Source organism: Mobula hypostoma, chromosome 3 (assembly GCF_963921235.1).
Source record: "Mobula hypostoma chromosome 3, sMobHyp1.1, whole genome shotgun sequence".
In the NCBI taxonomy this organism is placed as follows: Eukaryota; Metazoa; Chordata; class Chondrichthyes; order Myliobatiformes; family Myliobatidae; genus Mobula; species Mobula hypostoma.
Window position 1 is genome coordinate 20299534 of NC_086099.1, and position 23519 is coordinate 20323052.

The following is a 23519-nucleotide window of genomic DNA, read 5'->3' on the forward strand; positions in this document are numbered from 1 at the left end:
TGGCTACTCACTGTGCAGAACCTACTCTCTCTTCGGCATTACGGAGGCTGTAAAGAAAAGAGCCATCAGGATCATCACAGAGGCTGCAGAACGAGCCCCCAGACAGCTATAGACCAAGAGCTGTGACCTGTGGACCAATACTGCTGGGTCACGAGATGCAACTCAGCCCTGGCTGGGTCACCTGGGAGAGTGTGTCTGATGTTGAAAGACCCGAAACACCTGATGACCCCAGGTTACATCATCGATCACAAAAATGAGTAAATCTGTAGATTCTGGATATCCAAAGTAACGCACACAAAACGCTCGAGGAACTCAGCAGGTCAGGCAGCACCTATGGAGAAGAGTAAACAGTTAACATTTCGGACTGAGACCCTTCTTCAAGAAGAAGGGTCTTGGCCTGAAATGTCAACTGTTTACTCTTTTCAATAGATGCTGCCTGGCCTGCAGAGGTCCTCCAGCATTTTGTGTGGGTTATATCACCGATCAGATGTCCTAAGATGTATTTCAGCATCTTATAATGTATGATGTTTATAATTTTACAGCAAAATATATTGCTCATTGTGCTTGCTCTCTTAATCTGTTGACCTTTGACATCTTTTCTCTACTCCACCATTTGAAATGCCCCATAACTTGGCACACTTCCTGGATTGTGCCCTATTTGAACACGGAAGTGGAAAAACACAGCAGGATTCCACTTTTATTCTTTGTGTCTGACTTGCATTTCAGATAACAGTTATTTGATTCAAAACCAGCTTAATAGAAATCCAGTAACCTTCTGCAGGACCTGTACTTGGTAGCACTAATGCATTTTATTAGTCAATGGTTTAAAACATTTTCAGTGCACGGCAGTACACAAAATGTTCATGGTCTGTCGCTCCATGCTCCAGAAATAACATATGATGTCATCCATGAAGTGTGAGCCTCGTTCAGCATTCAATGATACTCAGGGCTCGGGTGTGAGTTACAGCAGCCTGTATCAGGATCTGAATCCGTTTCCCTCCCACTGAGCTGATAAAGAGACTTATTCCAAGCAGTATCCACATAGTTTTAAACTCCAGCAATAGTTCACCCTTTAAGGATGAGTTGAATTTATACAGTCAAGCTGAAGGTCATTCTCTTGTTAAAGCTATAACACGGAAGGTGCCGTTGATTTATAGAAAGCTATAAGTACAAATATATACTGGGCTGCTTGCAAATTCCATTTCCAAGTGTTAAACTGTTTAATCACTCAATCATAAAGTGATTTCTGCATTTTATATTACAATGATGCTCTCATGCACTAGGTCAATTGAGATTACATAAACCACTCTTGCAAACATTGTGTTGACAACGGAATAATTTATACCCACTAATGTTCAAGTGAATGTTCTATTTATAATTGTGATGATTATGACTGATCAAGTATAAAGTCACAGATTTAGCTTAACCTATTTTAATAGGTTATTTATGCCCATTCTATTATTCTTGGCATTGATGTAAAGCAATTTGAAATATGCATCAATGCAATCACAATAGTACTGCTCTGGAGTCAGATATAATCTGGCTTCACGGCAGTACAGGCGAGAAATGGTTTAATAGTGGTTCATTTTCTGTCTGGTACATTCTAACTACAGTTGGCTTAATTATACAGAGTGCCCATGTGGAAATTTCTTAAATATATTTTACTCTATTCCATCTTTGGTGCCAGAATGCATATTTTTTGTTTCTAGGAGAAAGTGACTGTACCCACCACAAGTTTATTAGAGTGAGTGTGCTTCGTGCGCACTTGTCATACTCTAGCTCTTGCGTTATGCTTTTGCTTCCGCTTGAGGATCCTTTACATTCCAACATGATCAATAACTGGCAGACACAAGAGGTACTACAGATGCTGCTGGAAATCTACAGTAATACACGCAATGTGCTGGGGGAGCTCAGTGGGTCTTGATGAAGGGTCTCAGCCTGAAATGTCGACTGGTTATTCCCATCCATTGATGCCGCCTGACCTGCTGATCTCCTCCAGCACATTGATCAATAACTGGTTCAGAACTAGCCTGTTAGGACACAGGTTGCATTCTAGTTGCACAGTTTCACAAGTAAAATAATGATATCAATATTACACATATTTGCCAATTCCATATTTTCCTCCGGTGGGGGGGGGGGTGACATGTTAGCGTAACCCAGTGACCCAGGTTCATCCCCCACTGCTGTCTGTAAGGAATTTCCATGTTCTCCCCGTGACCATGTGGGTTTCCTCCGGGTGCTCCAGCTTCCTCCCACAGTCCAAGGATGTATGGGTTGGTGGGTTAATTGTCACATTTGAGTAATTGGACTATGTGGGCTTGTCGGGCTGGAAGGCCCTGTTACCCTGCTGTCTCTCGAAATCAAAGTAAAAGTCTACATTTCCGTAAGAGCACTACAAGAAATAGATAAAACAGCATTAAAATTTTTAATTTATATTAAGATAAGACAAAGCACTATCTTTAGTGATGTCGGTAGACCCTAAACCATTATGTATTTTTGTATCAGATATTCCAATGATAACATACCTTTGTTCAGTCAAATTATAAACTCTGAAGAAGCAAGGATTTCTACTACAAATGCAATAGATTGCCCATATTTCTGGAGGAGGATTGAAGAAATGAGTTAAAGATAAATCAGAATACATTACATTAAAAAGTTAATACTAAATAAATCATTTGTTAGGTGCCCCGTCGTATGACAGAGGCGACATGGTCTTTCCATGACGAAGATTGTTCTTGGCAAATTTTTCGATAGAAGTGGCTTGATATTGCCTTCTTCTGGGTAGTGCCTCTACAAGATGGGAGACTCCATCCATTGTCAATACTCTTCACAGATTGTCTGCCTTCAGTCAGTAGTTGCATAACCAGAACTTGTGATGTGCACCAGCTGCTCATCCAAACATCCACCACCTGCTTCCATGCCTTCACTTGACCCTGATTGGTGGGACTAAGCAGGTACTACACTTTGCCCGAGGGTGACCTGCGGGCTGGCAGAGGGAAGGACCACCTTATACCACCTTTGGTAGAGCCATAGGTCCACTCTGCCTTCTCCCTATAACCTTTGATGCCCTTATTGATCAAGAACCAATCAACCTCCACTTTCAATATACCCCATGACTTAGCCTCCACAGCAGTCTGTGGCAATGAATTCCACAGATTCCCCACCCTCTGGCTAAAGAAATTCTTTCTCATCTCTATTATAAAGAGACATCCTTCTATTCTGAATCTGTACCCTCTGGTCTTAGGTTATAGGAAACACTCTCTTCACTTCCATTCTGTCTAGGCCAGGAGTTTCGGACCTGGGGTTCACAGACCCTTTGCTTAATGGTAAACACAAAATAATCTGCAGATGCTGGGATCATCTTCGACGAGTGTTGCTTTGCTTAATGGTATTGGTCCATGGCATAAAATAGGCTGGGAATCCCTGACCTAGGCCTTTCAATATTAAATAGATTTCAATGAGATCCCCGCTATTCTTCTAAACCAATTTAGACTAGTTTAATTTTATCGTTCCCACATTCATAAGAATATAAGGATGAATTATCCAACGAGAGGAAGACTGACTTCACTGCAATTTTTTCATAATGTTTTAAGAACATGGAACAGTACAGCACAGAAACAGGCCCTTCGGCCCACAATGTTGGGCCAAATCAATTGAATTATTAATCAAATGGCCAACAAAACTAATCCCCTTTGATGACACAATGTCTATATCCTTCCATTCTCCTCACTTTCATGTGCTTATCTGATTGATAATTGTTATGCGTCGTATCTGACGATGACAGTGCAGTTCTGTTGTGTGTTCGTTGGTGGCTGCTGACTCCAAGTTGTGAGTGATAGAGACATCCACAATAAGGACATGAAAACTGCTCTGGATCTGGAGGTGGAGCTGCTGCTGCTGCTTTCCTTCTTTGTTGGGCAGAGGTTAGTACTGCTCAATGTCAATGTTGTTGTGAGTGGTTCCAATCAAGGCTCGCCAGTCACTTTAGTCTTGTTCCAGCTGTTTTGGTACAAGCCCAGAGTGTGCAATGATGGTTTACACACAGTCTTTGATCCTCTTACGGGGTTCCTCGTGCCCAGCGAAAGCTCGCTATATGGTAGCTGCTTGGTGATTTGGAAATCCTTCATGTGTACGATATGCTGTAGTCACCGAAGCTGTACTTTTACAGTCAAGGCCTCAACACTCGTGATCTTTTACAAGCCTCTAATATACGCATCTTCCTCCACCACCACCCCAGGCCGTGCATTCCAGGCACCCTCCTCTATGTGAAAAACTTGGCCTTTACACCTCCTCCGAACTTACCCCTTCTCTCCTTAAGTGCATGCCCTCTGGTATTAGATACAAATTTGGAAAGTTCTGATGTTTAGTTTTTCAATTTAAATCGAGCTGTGAATCTCAGTTTGTGCCTTACGCTGATTGAGATGCAGCTCAGGGTCTGAAAGCAGTTTGCAACTTCTAGGAAATAAAGTTTGCAGAAAGGAACAAACTCCTGCAAAGGATAGAACACTACCTGTTATCTTGAGGCTTGTGTTTGAATTCAGTCCAAACGTTGGAATGAAAATCTCCTCCCTCCCTTATCTGCAGGGTCCCAAGCTTCCACATGGATGCAAAACCAGCATTCTTAGCAAATCAATACTCACAATAGAAAAATGGAAGGAGTGAGCAGCTTCGGGTTTCTGCCAATCAATGTCTTAAAGGGACCAACATGAAGAAGGCGTGCCAGCAGTTGGGCTTCATTGTGGAGACTGGTTATAAGACCATAAGACCATAAGACAAAGGAGCAGAAGTAGGTCATTTGGCCCATCGAGTCTGCCCCGCCATTTTATCATGAGCTGATCCATTTTCTCCTATTTAGTCCCACTCCCCTGCCTTCTCACCATAACCTTTGATGCCCTGGCTACTCAGATACCTATCAATCTCTGCCTTAAATACACCCAATGACTTGGCCTCCACTGCTGCCCGTGGCAACAAATTCCATAGATTCACCACCCTCTGACTAAAACATTTCTTCGCATTTCTGTTCTGAAAGGGCGCCCTTCAATCCTTAAGTCATGCCCTCTCGTACTAGACTCCCCCATCATGGGAAACAACTTTGCCACATCCACTCTGTCCATGCCTTTTAACATTCGAAATGTTTCTATGAGGTCTCCCCTCATTCTTCTAAACTCCAAGGAATACAGTCCAAGAGCGGACAAACGTTCCTCATATGTTAACCCTCTCATTCCCGGAATCATTCTAGTGAATCTTCTCTGTACCCTCTCCAACGTCAGCACATCCTTTCTTAAATAAGGAGACCAAAACTGCCCACAGTACTCCAAAGTGAGGTCTCACCAGCGCCTTATAGAGCCTCAACATCACATCCCTGCTCCTATACTCTATTCCTCTAGAAACGAATGCCAACATTGCATTCGCCTTCTTCACTACTGACTCAACCTGGAGGTTAACTTTAAGGGTATCCTGTACGAGGACTCCCAAGTCCCGTTGCATCTCAGAACTTTGAATTCTTTCCCCATTTAAATAATAGTCTGCCCGCTTATTTTTTCTGCCAAAGTGCATAACCATACACTTTCCAACATTGTACTTCATTTGCCACTTCTCTGCCCATTCTTCCAATCTATCCAAGTCTCTCTGCAGACTTTTCGTTTCCTCAGCACTACCGGCCCCTCCACCTATCTTCGTATCGTCAGCAAACTTAGCTACAAAGCCATCTATTCCATAATCCAAATCGTTGATGTACAATGTAAAAAGAAGCGGCCCCAAGACTGATCCCTGCGGAACACAACTGGTAACCGGCAGCCAACCAGAATAGGATCCCTTTATTCCCACTCTCTGTTTCCTGCCAATCAGCCAACGCTCTATCCACGTATGTAACTTTCCGGTAATTCCATGGGCTCTTAGCTTGTTAAGTAGCCTCATGTGTGGCACCTTGTCAAAGGCCTTCTGAAAATCCAAATATACAACATCCACTGCATCTCCCTTGTCTAGCCTACTGGTAATTTCCTCAAAAAATTGTAATAGGTTTGTCAGGCAGGATTTTCCTTTAAGGAATCCATGCTGAGTTCTGCCTATCTTGTCATATGCCTCCAGGTACTCTGTAACCTCATCCTTGACAATCGACTCAAACAACTTCCCAACCACTGATGTCAAGCTAACAGGTCTATAATTTCCTTTTTGCTTCCTTGCCCCCTTCTTAAATAGCGGAGTGACATTTGCAATCTTCCAGTCCTCCGGAACCATGCCAGAATCTATCGACTTTTGAAAGATCATCGCTAATGCCGCCACAATCTGCACAGCTACCTCCTTCAGAACATGAGGGTGCATTCCATCTGGTCCATGAAATTTATCGACCTTTAGCCTATGCAGCTTCCTGATTACTTTCTCTGTCGTAACTTTGACTGCGCACACTTCTCTTCCCTGCCACCCTTGAGTGTCCGGTATACTGCTGTCTTCCTCAGTGAAGACTGATGCAAAATAATTGTTCAGTTCCTCTGCCATCTCCTCATCTCCCATTACAATTTCTCCAACATCATTTTCTATCGGTCCTATATCTACTCTCACCTGTCTTTTACTCTTTATATACTTGAAAAAGCTCTTAGTATCCTCTTCGATATTATTTGCTAGTTTCCTTTCATAGTTAATCTTTTCTCTCTTAATGACCTTCTTGGTTTCCTTTTGTAAGGTTTTAAAAACTTCCCAATCCCCTCTCTTCCCACTAATTTTTGCTTCCTTGTATGCCCTCTCTTTTGCTTTAACTTTGGCTTTGACTTCTCTTGTCAATCACGGTTGCATCCTTTTTCCACTCAAAAATTTCTTCTTTTTTGGAATATACCTGTCTTGCACCTTCCTCATTTCTCGCATAAACTCCAACCACTGCTGCTCTGCTGTCTTTCCCGCCAGTGTCTCTTTCCAGTCAACTTTGGCCAGTTCCTCTCTCATGCCACTGTAATTTCCTTTACTCCACTGAAATACCGACACATCAGATTTTGGCTTCTCTTTTTCTAATTTCACAGTGAACTCAATCATGTTATGATCACTGTCTCCTAAGGGTTCCTTCACCTCAATCTCTCTAATCACCTCCGGTTCATTACACAATACCCAATCCAGTACAGCCGATCCCTAGTAGGCTCAACAACAAGCTGTTCTAAAAAGCCATCTTGCAGACATTCTACAAATTCTCTCTCTTGAGATCCAGTGCTGACCGAATTTTCCCAATCTACTCGCATGTTAAAATCCCCCACAATTATCATAACACTGCCCTTCTGACAAGCCTTTTCTATTTCCAGTTGTAATTTGTAGTCAACATCCCTGCAGCTGTTTGGAGGCCTATAAATAACTGCCATCAGGGTCCTTTTACCCCTGCTATTCCTTAGCTCAACTCATAAAGATTCTGCACCTTCCGATCCTATATCACCTCCTTCTAATGATTTAATATCATTTCTTACCAATAAAGCCACGCCTCCCCCTCTGCCTACCTTCCTATCCTTCCAATACACCGTGTATCCTTGGACGTTCAGCTCCCAGAGACATGCATCCTTTAGCCAGGTCTCAGTGATGACCACAATATCATACCTGCCAATCTGTAGCTGTACAACAAGATCATCCACCTTATTCCTTATGCTGCGTGCATTTAAGTACAACAACTTAAGACCAGTATTTGATACTTCTTGCTTTGATTTCACTGCAACTTTATTGCACTGCAACTCATCCCAATGGCTACAAATTTGCCCCATCACCTGCCTGTAACCAAGGACAGTAGCAAACTTACGCAGAGGTTCCGTGGAGAGCATTCTGACCGGCTACATCACCAGCCAGTATGGAGGCTCTATTGCACAGAATCGAAAGAGGCTGCAGAGGGTTAATAGACTGAGCCATCTCCATCACAGGCACAACCCTCCCCACCATCGAAGGCATCCTCAAAAGGTGATGCCCCAGGAAGGCGCTATCCATCATTAAGGACCCTCATCACCTTGTGCATGCCTCCTTCTCAATACTACCATGAGAGAGGAGATAAAGGTGCCTTAAGATGCACACTCAATATTTTAGGAACAGCTTCTTCCACTTTGGCTCAGATTTATGAATCGTTCATAAACCCATGAACACCACTTTACTATCTGTCTTTCATACCATTTATTTACTTAAATTGTGAGCCATCAAATATATTTAAGCTTTTCCATCAAATCAATTACATATCCACAAACAGTTCAGCTGCTGAAATTTCTTTGTTCCTTATCTGTTTATTTTAATTAGGTTGCATGAACGTTCCGGAAGATTGCTCTGGAGTTCCTGCCTTCTCTGTCACCCAGTCACTCAGCAGCAGGTGAGAATCATCGATCTTTAAGCACTGTTTATCAGGCGATTTCTCCAATCAAATTTGCATTAGTAATTGTCTCCACATGATGCACTTAATTTAAACATTCTCTATCAAGGTGTTAACAATACAGGAACATGAGAAAAAGGAAGGACATTTGTAACATTTTATTTATTTATTGAGATGCATCCCGGAATAGGCCCTTCTGGCCCTTCGAGCCACACCACCCAGCAAGACCCCAATTTAATTCTAGCCAAATCAAGAGAGAATTTACAAATGACCAATGAATCTACCAGCCGGTACGCCTTTGGACTAAGAGAGGAAACTGGAGCACTCAGAGTAACCACATGTGGTCACAGGGAGAACATACAAACCGCTTACAGGCAGTGGCGGGAATTGCACTGTAAAGTGTTGTGCTTACATTGCGAGTGTGACCATGGCTCATAAACTCCACTCTAGCTTCATATTTTTTGATACTCATAGTTCCAAATATGGTTTGTATGGGTATATATTGTATATTGCATCTGAAACAAAAACACGTTACAAACAGTTGCTATGAGAGGATCATGTCCGATCCCGACACAATACATCTTTTGTACCTTCAGAGTCACTTTTCATCACTTTCAATATCTTGAAACTTCAGTTATTAAGAAACACTTAAGCATGTGAATGATTTTGGTCTATTGCATGTTAGTCTATAAGAATGCCAACTTTTCAATCTAACTAGATTTAATGTTTAACTGGAAGGATGGCTCCACTGTCATTGCAGGGAAGCTACATGCATCAGTACACAGTTTCTGCTGCAGTATATTGTACCTGACTCAAAAAAAATTGCTCTGATAAGCAACACACACAAATGCTGGAGGAACTCAGCAGATCAGGCTGCATCTATGGAAAACAGTAACGAGTTGACACTTTGGGCCAAGACACTTCTTCAGGACTTCATCAGAGTCCTGATGAAGGGTTTTGGCCTGAAACAGCGACTGTTTACTCATTTCCATGGATGCTGCCTGGCCTGCTGAGTTCCTCCAGCATTTTGTGTGTGTTGCTTTCGATTTCAGCATCTGCAAATTTTCTCATGATTGTTGAATTGCTATGAATGGATCATTTCCTTCCCCTTTTTGGTAGGTTATTTTTTTAATCTTCTGGGTCATTCTCCTTCACTATTGAAACCCAATCTTCTTTTAATTTTAGGAAAGAAGAAACATTAAAATAAGCATTAATCAAAGGCCTATAACCTTCCAAAACATGAAATAACATCTAGTGCTGTTCTGCTAACACTTCCAATGCATCCTTGGCAAATTTTACCAATTCTGAGTATGTTTTTATCTCGTAGCCTTTAGTAGGCCTGATTATTATATCACATTGAATTTGTTGGAAAACATTATTGATTGCTTGGTAGATTATCTACGCATTCCTCTAATGTATAAAATAATCAATTTTACTGGTCAGGTTTTATTCTGTTAGATGCTTTTTTCACTTCTTTGCAAGATCTTCAATTATTTCATTTAATTTGGTTTCAGTTTCAACAATGCTCTCAACTGGATTTTTTTTCTCTCTCTCAGAATGGTTTCTGCCTCCTATGGCTTTCACCACTCGTGTGAAATGCCAACTTGGTTTAAAGAATAACAGATCCTTTTCTCTTATGTAGTGCCAGGACTACATAAGGTTCACATGAAACTTTCAAAATTAAAATAAATACAGTGGAAAGCATATGATCTTAAGATTGAAGACATGCAAAGTTCGTGCATAATACATCTGAGAAATCCCCCCTTTACAAAATCAATGTACTTACTTTCAATTATATTTGAAAAAGCTATTTTGTAAACTTCTCTGATTACCAAATCTAATTGTACCTAAATTCAGTAACTATAACTAATGCAATTCATAATGAGTGCTGCGGGTTTTATCTCTGTTGACTACTTAACAGAACAGAGTACACCATTTCATCATAGTAAGGAAATCAGTGGTTTATCCACTAAATGTGGACAGATTCCAGGGGTATTCCCGCTGAATAATCTCCAGTCTGGAGATGTCCTCATGCTTAGCCATGGCATAGGCCAAGAAAAAAATACAGAATGTCAAATATCACAGAATGATCACAAATCAGCTAGAGCTCATACCCCAGACAGACATGGCCATTAAAATAAGATGCAGTATCCTCTTTAGAATGCATTGCTGATGGCAATGCAAATTCATATATAATTTTGAAAGAATAAACGGGAATATCCTCATGTACTTGATGACATGTCATTAGCAGAATGGCAGACTATTTTTTATGCTTCTTTTAAATTGCTTTGGACTAGTCGAATAATGTAAAAAAGTTAAAAGAAATCAATCTCTCTGATTGTACTTACTGGCATCGTCTGGCTTCCGTGTAAAGCGTTGATGGCTGCCTGGGCTTCTGCGTGTGTGGAAAATTTCACAAATGCGCATCCTGTTGGGGGGAGAAGAAAGGAAATGCTACTGAACTGAGGAGACTAGAGCTTTCTGGGGTGCACTGGGGTCCATTAATTTAATAACAGCATATTATTGAACTTAAGGTGGATAAACAGAGTTTTCAGTTATAAACAATAAAAATGCACATACAAGCAGAAATGAGGAAATTGATAATATAGTGTATTATTGAGCCAGTCATACAGAGTATATGCAATATTATAATCCTCCCACGAACACTAATCATCGCACTACAGAAATGCATGAAAAACTCAGCAGGCAAAGCAACGTCCTTTATGTTTCAGTTCAAAGTTCAAAGCTCAAAGTAAATTTTATTATCAGAGTACATATATGTCACCATATACCACCCTGAGATTAATTTTCCTGTGGGCAGTTCTCTGTGCCTTCACCAGAACTCAGTCCAGCCTTGATATGGGTAGGACTCATTTTAATACCTAAGAATTGCCTGAGATTAATTTCTAATTCTTGATATGGCAGCAGAAGAAAGGAAAAATGGCAGCTATAAAAGCATAAGAGGCTGCCCAAAGCACAGAAGCACATTCTTCTCCGCCCTTTGTAGTATCTACAGGATATGTTGCTTCAAGAAGCCAAAATCCATCATCAAAGCTCCCCGGTATCTGGACCACGCCATCTTCTCGCAGCTACCATCTGGCAGGAGGTACAAAAATCTGAAGTCCCACACCACCAGATTCAAGAACAGCTACTTCCCTGGTTCTCGTACCCTGAAAAATCTTAATCATCACTATGAGCATTCTGATCACCTTGCACTAAAGTGGATTTTTCCATTGTAATTTTGTTTATTTTTCTTGTAAAAAAATGTGCATAATTTATGCTTATCTCATAGTTTTCTTGTGAATGTTACTTAAGTGATGCTGTGTGTCTGTGATGCTGCTGCAAGCTTTTCATTGTGCCCATGTATACCTTAAAACCAGTTGCTTCGGGCAGATGGCACTCATCGGCTGTGGCTGGCAGCTCATCTCGAGGAAGGAAAACTCAGCTCTCAAACTTCCTTGTGGCTATACCCACTCATGGGGAAGTAAACTCTGAGGAAAAGCCAGGAGCTGGAATCCCTAAGGCAGTCCTACGTTAAGTTCAACGCTAACTGGCAGCACCTGCAATGCTGCTGGTGCCAAACTGCATTGGTCTTTGCCATTCCTTTGGCTTCATGAGCTGCATGCAGAAAGGGAGCCCGCTGCAAGGGCAACAGCTGCTTCTCCATATTGTACTGCCCTGACTTGTGTACCGGCTTAAGGCTGATTTATACTTGTGCGTCAAATGTACGCTGTAGGTACGGCGTAACCGCGTACCCTACACTGTACTCTATGCCAAACCCCACACCGTAGCCTAATGCGCACCTCTCCCAAAATGTAACTACGTGTTGCAGCGACACAGACCAAAACAACTGTGATTGGTCCGCTTGGTAGCATCGCATTTCCTCCTGCGCTGCAATAGCTTCCCATTGGGCGACTGAAGGGCAGGGAAGGAACTCTGGCTGCAATGCTTTCCATAAAGCTTTACAGACCTCCAAAATTATGGAGGACCCTGTGCTTGATGCCAGTTTGTAGCTAGCTGTTACAGCCTGTTGACTTCCACCTGAAGCTAAAACTCGAATGGTGATTGCCAGTCTCAGAGTATACCGTGCGTACGCTGATGTGAAATAAATGGTTGGAGATGATGAACCAAATCGTCAAATCTACCTGCCGACATCTGAAAATATTTGAAATGTATTTCCTCGTCCGCGTCTCTCAGTGGCCGGACAAGCACAGAAAATTCACCCCCCTTCAGTTTCAGTCGCCATTGTTTGAAGTTTGAGTTTCTTCGCGTTGAGTTTCAACACGAAGAAACTCAACACAGCGGCATAGAAACCGCACCGCCAACTAGTGTCTTGGCGGTGAATTGCAGAGCGACGCAGACACACCAACGCACAAGTATAAATGCTCACAATGGCGTAGCCCAATTGCGTAGGCTACGGCGTAAGCTGGTACGCACAAGTATAAATCAGCCTTGAGGTATCATGTAGAAAGCAAGGACGCAATATCTATGGTCAACCCTGACCAATAGAGGGCCTCAAGTATGTGCATCTGTACTTGGGCATGTGATAATAAACATGACTTTGACTCAAGATTACTTTCTACGTTTCCTGTTGTTCTAAAGGGGAATACGTTATCATTTCATGATGTCAATGCATATTAGTAATCCAAGAACTTCTTGAGCTATTTATTTCAGTGCTGAGTGACTGAAAATCTTTTAACCAAGGAGTGAAATGTCGGAATAACTATTTCCAGCATGCTTTCCACTGGCCGCTTCCTGTTGTGAAGCGTATTTGTGCATCTGATAAGATTACATTTATTTATTTATTGCAATAGAGTGTGTAGTAGGCCTCCCAGCCCTATGAGCAATCCCCAGGTCACCTGTACTGTAAAGTGTTGTGCTAATGCGCAACTGTTCCGCCCCAATTTCTTTTCAGACCCACACCAAATTATGTATACCCCATGCACCAACGTATGCAGCACATTCCATATGTGTCCTGAAAAGGGGTCTCAGATCGAAATGTCGACTGTTTATTCATTTTCATAGATGCTGCCTGACACACTGAGTTCTTCCAGAATCTTGCAGATGTGGCTTTGGATTTCCAGCATCTGCAGAATCTGCTGAAGGGTCTCGGTCGGAAGCGTTGACTGTACCATGTGGCCAAGTGGTTAAGGCGTTGGTCGAGTGATCTGAAGGTCACTAGTTCGAGCCTCAGTGGAGGCAGCGTGTGTGTCTTTGAGCATGGCACTGCGATGACACCAGTGCCGAGCTGTATCGGCCCCAGTGCCCTTCCCTTGGACAACATCGGTGGCGTGGAGAGGGGAGACTTACAGCATGGGCAACTGCTGGTCTTCCATACAACCTTGCCCAGGCCTGCGCCCTGGAAACCTTCCAAGGTGCAAATCCATGGTCTTGCAAGACTAACAGATGCTTATATATACTCTTTTCCATAGATGCTGCGTGGCCTGCTGAGCGCTAGCATTTTATATGTGTTATCTGCAGAACCCCTTGTGTTTATGTGGCTGTGTGATGTTTGCTGACTAAATTTGTTAAGATTATGAGGCAGTGCCATTTAATGCTTTATTCATACCCCAAGTGGTTGCACAGTAGGGGCAGCAGGGTGGTGCAACCATCAGCGTAACACTATAACAGTGCCAGCTGTAAAATTTGAGTTCAGTTCTCACTGTTGCCTGTAAGGAGTTTGTACATTCTCCCAATGACTGGGTTTCCTCCAGGTGCTTTGGTTTCCGCCCACATTCCAAAAACGTACGGATTAGGGTGAGAAAAGAACATCCTGTGTTGGTGTTGGAGATGTGGCAACACAGCACATCTCGGACTGTGTGCTGGTCATTGATACAAACAGTCCATTTCACTGTGTGTTTTGCAAGGGACAGAAACTGCTGGAGGACCTCAGTGGGTCAGGCAGCATCTATGGAAATGAATAAATAGTCAATAGTTTGGGCCGAGACCCTTCAACAGGACTGGAAAGGAGGGGGGAAGAGGCCAGAATAAGAAGGTGGAGGGGGAAGGAAGGAGTACAAGCTAGAAGGTAATAGGTGAGCCAGGTGTGTGGTGGAGGGTTGAAGTAAGAAGCTGGGTGTTGATAGGTGTAAAAGGTAAAAGGCGGGAAAAGAAGGAATCTGATAGGAGAGGAGAATGGACCATGCAAGAAGGGGATAAAGGAGGGAGACCAGTGGGAGATGATAGGCAGGTGAGGAGAAGAGAGGAGGTAAAGCGAGGGCCAGAGTAGGGAAGAGGGAGGGGGAGGAATTATTGGAAGTTGGAGAAATTGATGTCCATGCCATCGGGTTGGAGGCTACCCAGAAGGAATTGGAGATGTTGTTCCTCCAACCTAAGATAGCCTCATTGTGGCAGTAAAGGATACCATAGATCAACATGGTGGAATGGGAATGGGGATTGGAACTAAAATGGATGGCAACCAGGAAATGCCACTTTATGTCAGTGGCGGAAAGGTGCTTGACAAATCTACAGAATCTACAGTACGTTGGGTCTTTCTAATGTAGATGAGGCCATCGAGAGCACCAGATACAATAGACAATCCTAGCAGATTTGAAGGTGAAGAGTTGCCTCATCTGGAAGAAATGTTTGGAGGTAATAGTAGTGGTGAAGCGGCAGGTGTTGCACTTCTTCCATTTTCAGGGATAAGTGCCAGGAAGGAGATTAGCGAGGAGGGATGAATGGACAAGGGAATCACGAAGGGAGTGATCCCTGAGGACAGTTAGATTGGGTGGGGGGGCGGTAAATCACTGTATGCTTTGATGGATGTGTAACAAATAAAGCTAATCTTCATTTCTACTGCAGTGTGTGGTGCTGAAGCTATGTGCATCATGCATGATGAGTAACAGGGAAAGACAATTAATGTTGAGTATAGGAGAGGCCAGGAATGAGGAAAGGAATAAGCTGGTATGAATTCCTCCTGATCTGAATGGAATACTGACACCTACCATCTAGTTCCACACATTATCAAAAAAAAAAGAGTTGGGGTAAGAAACAACTTCCATTTTGAAGCTTTGTTGAGAAAACTGGGCTTGTGAAGGTGTTTTCACATATATAATCCCTTTGATCATTCTTAATTATAGCTTTTGTCTGACATAAGAAAACTGTCACTTTAAATTGGCAACCTTAAAAAAATAGTTCCTGCAGAACAACCTCTAAATCTAGCCTATCTTAGTCATTAGTATGTTCTCTGACAGTTTATATTGAGGTGTCAGATTCACTTCACTTTCTGCAGTGAATATGTCATTTCAAAGATCCATCAAAATGGCTAATAAGGTCTTCAATTATCCTAACCCCTTCACATTAGGTATTAAAAGCAACTCATTACTGCATCAAGCCCCATTAACGTCCCTGAGCCTTTTGTAATGCCATCAAGATATTTTTTGCACAGTCAATTGGAAACACAGAAGGAACATTAACTGAACAGAGTACCGTGTGGTCAGTCATCTCACCAATCTTTGTAAACGTCTTCTTAAATTAATGTGCATTGGAGGAGTTGTGCTGTTGGCAAAGAGGTCTTTTTAAGAATGCTGACTGCCTTATTTTCAGATGGTCAGCTTCTTATGCATTCTCCATTAATATGTAAGCTTAGAATGATAAGTAATTAATTAGATCTGAAACTTAGTAGAAAGCCTGATCTATCTTAAACTCAGGCAACAGATAGAGTATTAACTGCATAATATTAACTGATCCTTTGAGACTGCATTGCTGTGTGTCTACTTTTAATGTTTCAATGTTAATTTTAGGATTTCCTGAAAATCCCTGCATTAAAGCTTAGTCATAGCAATGCCCCACCCTTACACACTTCTCCTTCAACTACCCCACCGTCTTCCCCAACTATATACTAGCTATCTTGTGCCTAGTTGTATTTTCCAGCTCAACAAGGCTGCCTCACTTGTTTGAACTGCTGCTGATCTAAGAAGGGTAAAGGGTTAATTTAAGTAGAAATTCAGAAGTCAACTGGTCTCAATGTTATTACAGATCTGAGAACCAGGCTAGAGATAAAGAAAGTTCAGTTTGGTCGGGTTCATTGAACAGAGAAGGATTTTAATTAACTTTTTTAATAAACAAAATATACTCGACATGTAATAAAAGTATTTACAAGAATAAACCATGTAATGCGTTTTCATTGTTTACATTCATAGTCAATGCTTTCAGTACTGTTCTATTAGATTCCTACACATCAATAGCTCTGCTGACACCTATGTGGCTCTCGGGAGTAGTATTCTGCTAAACTAATTGGGGGATTTCCCAACCCAATCTGGCCCCTCCCTCTCTGAATTAGGAAAACAATTGGAAGTGCCAAGACATTTGATTTACTTTGTGAAGTTCTGTATCTTGCTTTTCTAAAAGGAAATTACTCTTTAAATCAGGCATAGATTTTTTGGGTTAGTGGAGGAAGACTTCCTACAGAAGCTAAAACAGCTATTTGTTACTCAGTGAAGCTGTAACGATCTTGTTCAAGTGGTCACTGCAGAAATCAGATTAGGACAGATGAATATGCAGTCCAATTGATCTGCAGAACTCTGGTAGAGAATGTGGCATTTTCAGAATCAGAATCAGGTTTATTATCACCGGCATGTGTCGTGAAATTTGTTAACAGCAGCAGCAGTTCAAAATATAGAAGAATAAATAAATACAGTACTGTAATAAGTAATTACATTATACATATATTGAATAGATTAAAAATTGTGCAAACAACAGAAATAGTGTATATTAACAAAAGTGAGGTAGTGTCCAATGTTTCAATGTCCATTTAGGAATTGGAATGGAGAAGGGAAGAAGCTGTTCCTTAATTGCTGGGTGTGTGCCTTCAGGCTTCTGTACCTCCTACCTGATGGTAACAGTGAGAAAAGGGCATTCCCTGGGTGCGGGAGGTCCTTAATAATGAACGCTGCCTTTCTGAGACACCGCTCCCTGAAGATGCGCTGGGTAATTTTGTAGGCTAGTACCCAAGATAGAGCCAACTAAATTTATGACCCTCTGCAGCTTCTTTTGGTCCTGTGCAATAGCAGAGGGTCGTAAATTTAGTCGGCTCCATCTTGGGTACCCCCCCCCCACCCCAAGACCAGACAGTGATGCAGCCTGTCAGAATGCTTTCCATGGTACATCTATAGAAGTTTTGTGTGTATTTGTTGACATATCAAACCTCTTCAAACTCCTAACAGTTGCTGTTTTGCCTTCTTTATAACTGCATTGATATCCTTGTTCATTATCCTTGATAATGAACAAGGATAGCCTTTTTGTGCAGAAGTCCTAAACTTAGTTAGGGGCTAATCCTTGTTACTTTTGAAAACTGGTGCCCTGATATCTTTCAGTTGATTCAGCCTGAGTTCTCCTTGCTGGGGATTGCTTTGTCTTGTCTTGTCCATATTGCACCAACCGCTGTCGCTGGGTTGTAAACGTGCAGGAGAAATGTGTGATTAAGTGCCTTGCTCAAGGACACAACATGCTGCCTCAGCTGAGGCTCAAACTCACAACCTTCAGATCACTAGTCCAACGCCTTAACCACTTGGCCACGCGCCAACACACCCCTTGTTTAGCCAGGGGTGTGATGCAGGGTATTAGTGATGACAAGGCAGATCCAATTCCATCCAGCAAGTTAAGTACACTCAGTTAGTGGAACTCTCATCACTGGAGAAATAAACAGCTTTTCAATCAGAGAAAGTTTATCAAAGGATGAAGGTAAGTCATTATAACGATCCTCCACAAAGCTTGTGTAGAAATATAATCAATCCCACAGAGGGAGATAAATCAGATGTCTTTCCCTCAGGAAGTTATTGGGGAACCCAACTGCCAACCATTTCACTTCCATTTTATTGCATTGAGACTTTTAACATACATCCTCCTGAAGGAAAACATCATAAGAGCATATGTGACAGGAGGAGGAGAAGGCTATTCTGCATTCAGAAAGCTCCCATCTGATCTTTCATTTCAGTGTCCAATAACAATATATTCATTAAGATCCAAAAATGGATTGGTTTTGGTCTTGAGTAATCTCAGCAACTAAGCCTTTGTGTACAAGGTACAAAAGATTCCTTGTCCTCTTGATGAAAAAATTCTTTCTCATCTTAGTCCAATATGGCTGATCAATTACTTTGAAATGGTTCTTCATATCCTGGTCATGGCAAAACATCATTTCTACCTTGATCTTCTCAAATCCTATATGAACTTTGCACATGTCAGTGAAATAACCACTTGTTGTTCTAATTGTGAGGAAAGTCTTGGAGTATAGGACTAGTTAGTTTAACCTCTCCTCAACCACATCCCAGAAACCAATCCCGTGAACTACCTCCGTAGATGACATTTCCTTCTCTAGGTAGGAAAACAAATATTCCAGACACTCTCTCATCTTTTTTCCCACATAAAAGCAGTGAGATATCTTTACGCTTCTCTTCAAAGCCTCCTTCAGTAAAGGAGAACACATCTTTTCCCTACTTGTAGACCGTGCTTGCGCTTTCAGTTACTTATTATTGGGATACTTTGGTCCCTCTGAATCTCAACAGCTTTCAGTCACTCACCATTTAACCAATATTCCACTTTGCTGAGATGAAAGAGAAGATTGGTAGCTCAGGTTGGCTGCTTCTTTGTAGGGTTGTTCACTGATCCTGGAGGTTAGGTTGCAAACATTTTGTCAACAGTCAAAATGACATTGTCAGTGCGCAATTGTTTGTTTCTGCAGAGTGCTCACGTAGGTCTGACTCATTGTTCTGATTGGTTGGTTGTCGCACTGACCACTAGCCTCCGCTGGATCCCAGCCAACAGATAACCGAGTGATTTCCATTGGCCTGTATCCTTAGCTATCGGTTGCTGTGAATGTTGTTCCTCGGGTGTTCATGACTCACCCCTTGGCCCCCACCCTGCAGACACATAGCTTCATAAATTCCATCCAGTTCAAAATGTTTGTTAATAGAGTCTTCTTTGAGAACCAAGCTTCTAAGAATTCTCTTGATTTCTTGTTTTTTGCTTCTGACAGGATTTTTGTGGTTTCCCAGATGAACTTGTGTCTCTCCTGGTCTTCACATATTGAGATGAATGACAGAGGATTATGTCTTCTTACGCTTAGCTGATGTTCATGTAGTCCCGTGGATAGTTTTCTCCCTGTCTGCCCTTCATAGTATTTGGGCAGTCACCATATTGAACTTGCTACAATACTGCAATATAAATGCGAGCACTCGCAGAAGCAACACTTAATTGTGCATTGATGATGTCACCTCGACTGGTGACAAAATGTTTGCGACCTTACCTCCAGGCTGTGCGAACAACTCTACAAAACAAACACCACTTTTCTTTCTATCAAAGCAATCATCTTACATTTCTCATGTTATATTTCATAAGCTTGTAGTATCAATCTTCCTGTGATATTATACTTTTTTGACCATTGTTACCTATTACCTGTTTAATTCCTGGTTCATTTCCCTCTTCCTTTTCAATAAATTCATGATTAAGGAATTGCTATGTTCAAAGTAATAATTGGAAGCTAAATCCTTTGAGCAAAAGTTACCCGTCACTACAGCATCAAAACCAAACTAACACCAGTCTGAAGGTGAAGTACATTTTGAAACTTTTAGTCCACATTACGACTGCCTCTCAGATGTTTTGAAGAGCAAATGTTAAGGTTTTCTTGGTATGGATCACAAGTTTGTACATGTGCTACATAATATGCCCAGCAAAATTCACTATTTCCATAGGCTTTACCAGGTCCTCATTTTACCACTTGCTGAAGCTTTGGGATAAATGCTTCTGAAACTCAGAAAGGCATGCATGTTCTATTTCGCAGTCCTTTTTCTCACACTGTTGGAGGTGAACTTAAGAATCCCTCTGCAAATTCCATTATGAAAATCCCATAATATTAAATTCGTTTATTTATTTAGAGTTACAGCACAGAATAGGTCCTTGCAGTCCAATGCACCACGCCACTCAGCAACCCACCCGGGCCTAATCAGAGGAGAATTGCAATGACCATTTCTAACGGTACATTTTTGGAATATTGGAGGAAACCAGAACACCTGGGGGAAGCTCACGTGCTCACAGGAAGGAGGTACACACTTTTTAGAGATGGTGTGGAATAGACTCTGAACTCCGACACCCTGAGCTGTAACAGCTTCACAGTACTCACGGCTGGTGGTGCAGTGATATCAGCGCCGGACTCTGGAGCGAAGGTTGCCGAGTTCGAACCCAGTCGGGCTCGAACTACTGTGGTGCCCCAATACTTTCATTTCTGATTCCGGGTGAAGGGTCTTGACCTGGCTGTGTTACAGCCTGGTCTAGGCACACCGATGCCTTTGAATGGGAAATCCTAGAAAAAGTAGTGGAGTCAGCCGAGCACATCATGGGTAAAGCCTTCCCAACCATTGAGCACATTTACATGAAACGATGTTGTAGGAAAGCAGCATCCTTCAGCGGAGATCCTCACCACCCAGGTCATGGTCTCGTCTCGCAGCTGCCATTAGGTAGAAGGTACGAGATCTCCAAGACTTGTACCACCAGGTTCAAGAACAGTTACTACCCCTCAATTATCTATCACATTAACTCAAGTATTCTGATTGAGTACGCGGAACCTCTGCACACATTTGTTGCTGAAGATTTTTGGGTACATTTTTGTCATGGAGATTTAGTATTTTTTTGCTGATTATTTATGTCATAGAGTCAATCCCTTCTGCTCACCAATTCTGTGCTGACCATCAATTACACACTTAAACTACGCCTACTTTTATTCCATTTTATTCTCACCCTATTGCTCTCAACTCTCCTCTCTCTCCGCATACTGGGGACAACTTACTGTGGCTGATTTAACAACAAACCCACTCAGGAACCATAGCACCTGGAGGAAACTCGTGTTGTCACAGGGAGAACTTACAAACTCCACATGGAAAGCATCGGAGGTCAGGGTTAAACCCAGGTTACTGGAGCTAAGAGGTAGTCGCTCTACTAGTGATGCTACGGTGCCTCTGACAGAACTATTGCGGCTCCCTAACAGGACTGATTCATTCAAAAGTTAAAGGAATATCACACAATGATTGCTTGAAGTGCGACCCTAAATACACCTTTGAATTTGGAAAAACATTTTATCTCTAAAGGAGATAAAATTTCAGTTATATTCGATAAAAGGCTAAATTTCCTAAACACAAATTCCATTTCATTCTCAATGTTTCCTTAGCAACTTCTAACTTACTTGGTTATCTCTTTCAGGGATTTATTGATTCCAGAATCTTAGCCTATCTATAAATTCCTTTGCTAAATGTTAAATGTTCATTAAAAATCTGGTATTAGATGGTATTTTGTTCATTCTTTTCTCCGTGCAAAGAACCCTTAGAGAAACAGCTAATTGGCACATTTCAGCTCCATAAGGGTCCCTCAGGGGATTAATTTCCTGTCTAACTACACTCTAGCTGTTAAATTATTGGAAGTTTTTTTGGTGTTATGTTTTACATTTAATGCTATGTTGCTTTCCAACTTTGCCTTGGCATCTTATCTATTTTTCCCTGATCAGCTTTTGCATAATCTTCTATTGTGCTCAATGGTCATAATCTCTTTGTTTCCTTCCAGGTCATGCAGTCTTTTTGAATCCCACTCCTCATTTTCCTATTAATCTTTAGCAAACCATTTTTTTATATTACTGGATATGTTACTCACAGTGATGCATTCATCTTGTAGACAGCACTTTTATCATTTGAAGAATAGCCATTTCATCCTGAACAGATGTATTTTTGTGTGACTTCCACCTCCTCCCTCTATCTGTTCCCAATCTTGATAACTAATTTGGCAAACATATCTACAAAGCTTGGCCATACTTAACTGTTTGGTGTGGTTAATTTATGTTGTCACATGATTTCTCAGTTTCGATTGTTCTGTGGTTATTAGATAATTGTTAAACTCTTTTATTTTTTTATTTTATTTGGAGATACAGTATGGAACAGGGCCTTCCGGCCCAATGAGCCACACAGCCCAGCAACCCAACTATTTAACCCTTGCCTAATCACAGGACAATCTCTAATGATGAATTAAACTACTAACTGGTACGTTTTCCGAGATTGAAAGGCTTGTCAAATGAGGAGCATTTGATGACTCTGGGCCTATACTTACTGGAGTTCAAAAGAATGAGGGATTGGCTCATTGAAACCCATCAAATGTTGGAAGGCCTTGATAGACGTGGAAAGGATGTTTCCTATGGTGGGAGTGTCTAAGACCAGAGGACACAGCCTCAAAATAGTGGGGAGTCTTAGAATTGAGATGAGGAGGAATTTCTTTAGCCAGGAAGTGGTGAATCTGTGCAATTTGTTGCCACAGGTGGCCATGGAGGCCAAGTCATTGGGTATATTTAAGACAGAGGTTGACGGATTCTTGATTAGTCAGGGCATGAAAGGATACAGGGGCAGGAGATTGGGGCTGAGGGGGAAAATGGATCAGCCATGATGAAATGGTGGAGCAGACTCGATAGGTCAAATGGCCTAAGTCTGCTCCTATATCTTACGGTTTTATGGTTTTTGGAATATGGGAGGAAACCGTGGCACCTGGAGGAAACCCACACAATCAAGGGAAGTACATGCGAACTACTTACAGACGGAATGAGAATTGAACACCAAAGTCCCAAGCTGTAATAACGTTGTGTTAACCAACTACGCAACCATGGCAACCCATTGAATCATGTCTCATCATTCATGAGACAACCAGCAAGCTGTCTCTTCTTGGCTCTCAGATACACTGATGCAGATTTTCAACTCTGTCTTTTGTTTTTCATGGGAATTAGTTTCCATAGCACACCAAAACATGTCACTAAATGAATCCTTTTTAAAATTTCTGTACTGGGCAACCAACACATTTCTCTGTATGTTTCAATGTATGTGACATATAAATGAATCTGAACCATTATCTGGGTCAAGTCCACAATGAACTGGTCTGCAATGTACAATGATATTACTTTAACAATTCACATTGTCTGTATCAAACCGTATCTCCAGCACTTAAAATGCACCACCTGAAAAAATATTCTCAAGCTAAATTAAAAAGTGTAAGTTTTCACCAAAGTGTTTTGCTTGCTGATTGAATTAAGGATTTCTTAAGTAATCACTGCATCAGATTGTGACTCCACATATGGTATACTTAATTAATATAGTCTTCCAGCAAAGTTGCACAAAAATGCTCACTCTGGCATTAAATATTATTACATTTTATTTTGCCTAGGCACTGTTTTTCTGTGTTGCTT

At 41.6% G+C, this 23519-nt stretch overlaps 1 protein-coding gene across 9 annotated transcripts in view; it reads right to left on the bottom strand.

Moving 5' to 3' along the window:
• The window catches only part of celf4 (CUGBP, Elav-like family member 4), a 1378019-nt gene that overhangs the window by 380679 nt on the left and 973821 nt on the right, over positions 1-23519 (bottom strand). For all 9 annotated transcript variants that reach the window (XR_010017340.1, XM_063042779.1, XM_063042778.1 and 6 more), the window contains exon 5: positions 10666-10745. Coding sequence is in view for 8 of the 9 variants with exons in the window: in XM_063042779.1 (XP_062898849.1) it covers positions 10666-10745 (80 nt within the window). In the remaining variant the exon portion in view is untranslated. The remainder of the gene's footprint in view (positions 1-10665; positions 10746-23519) is intronic.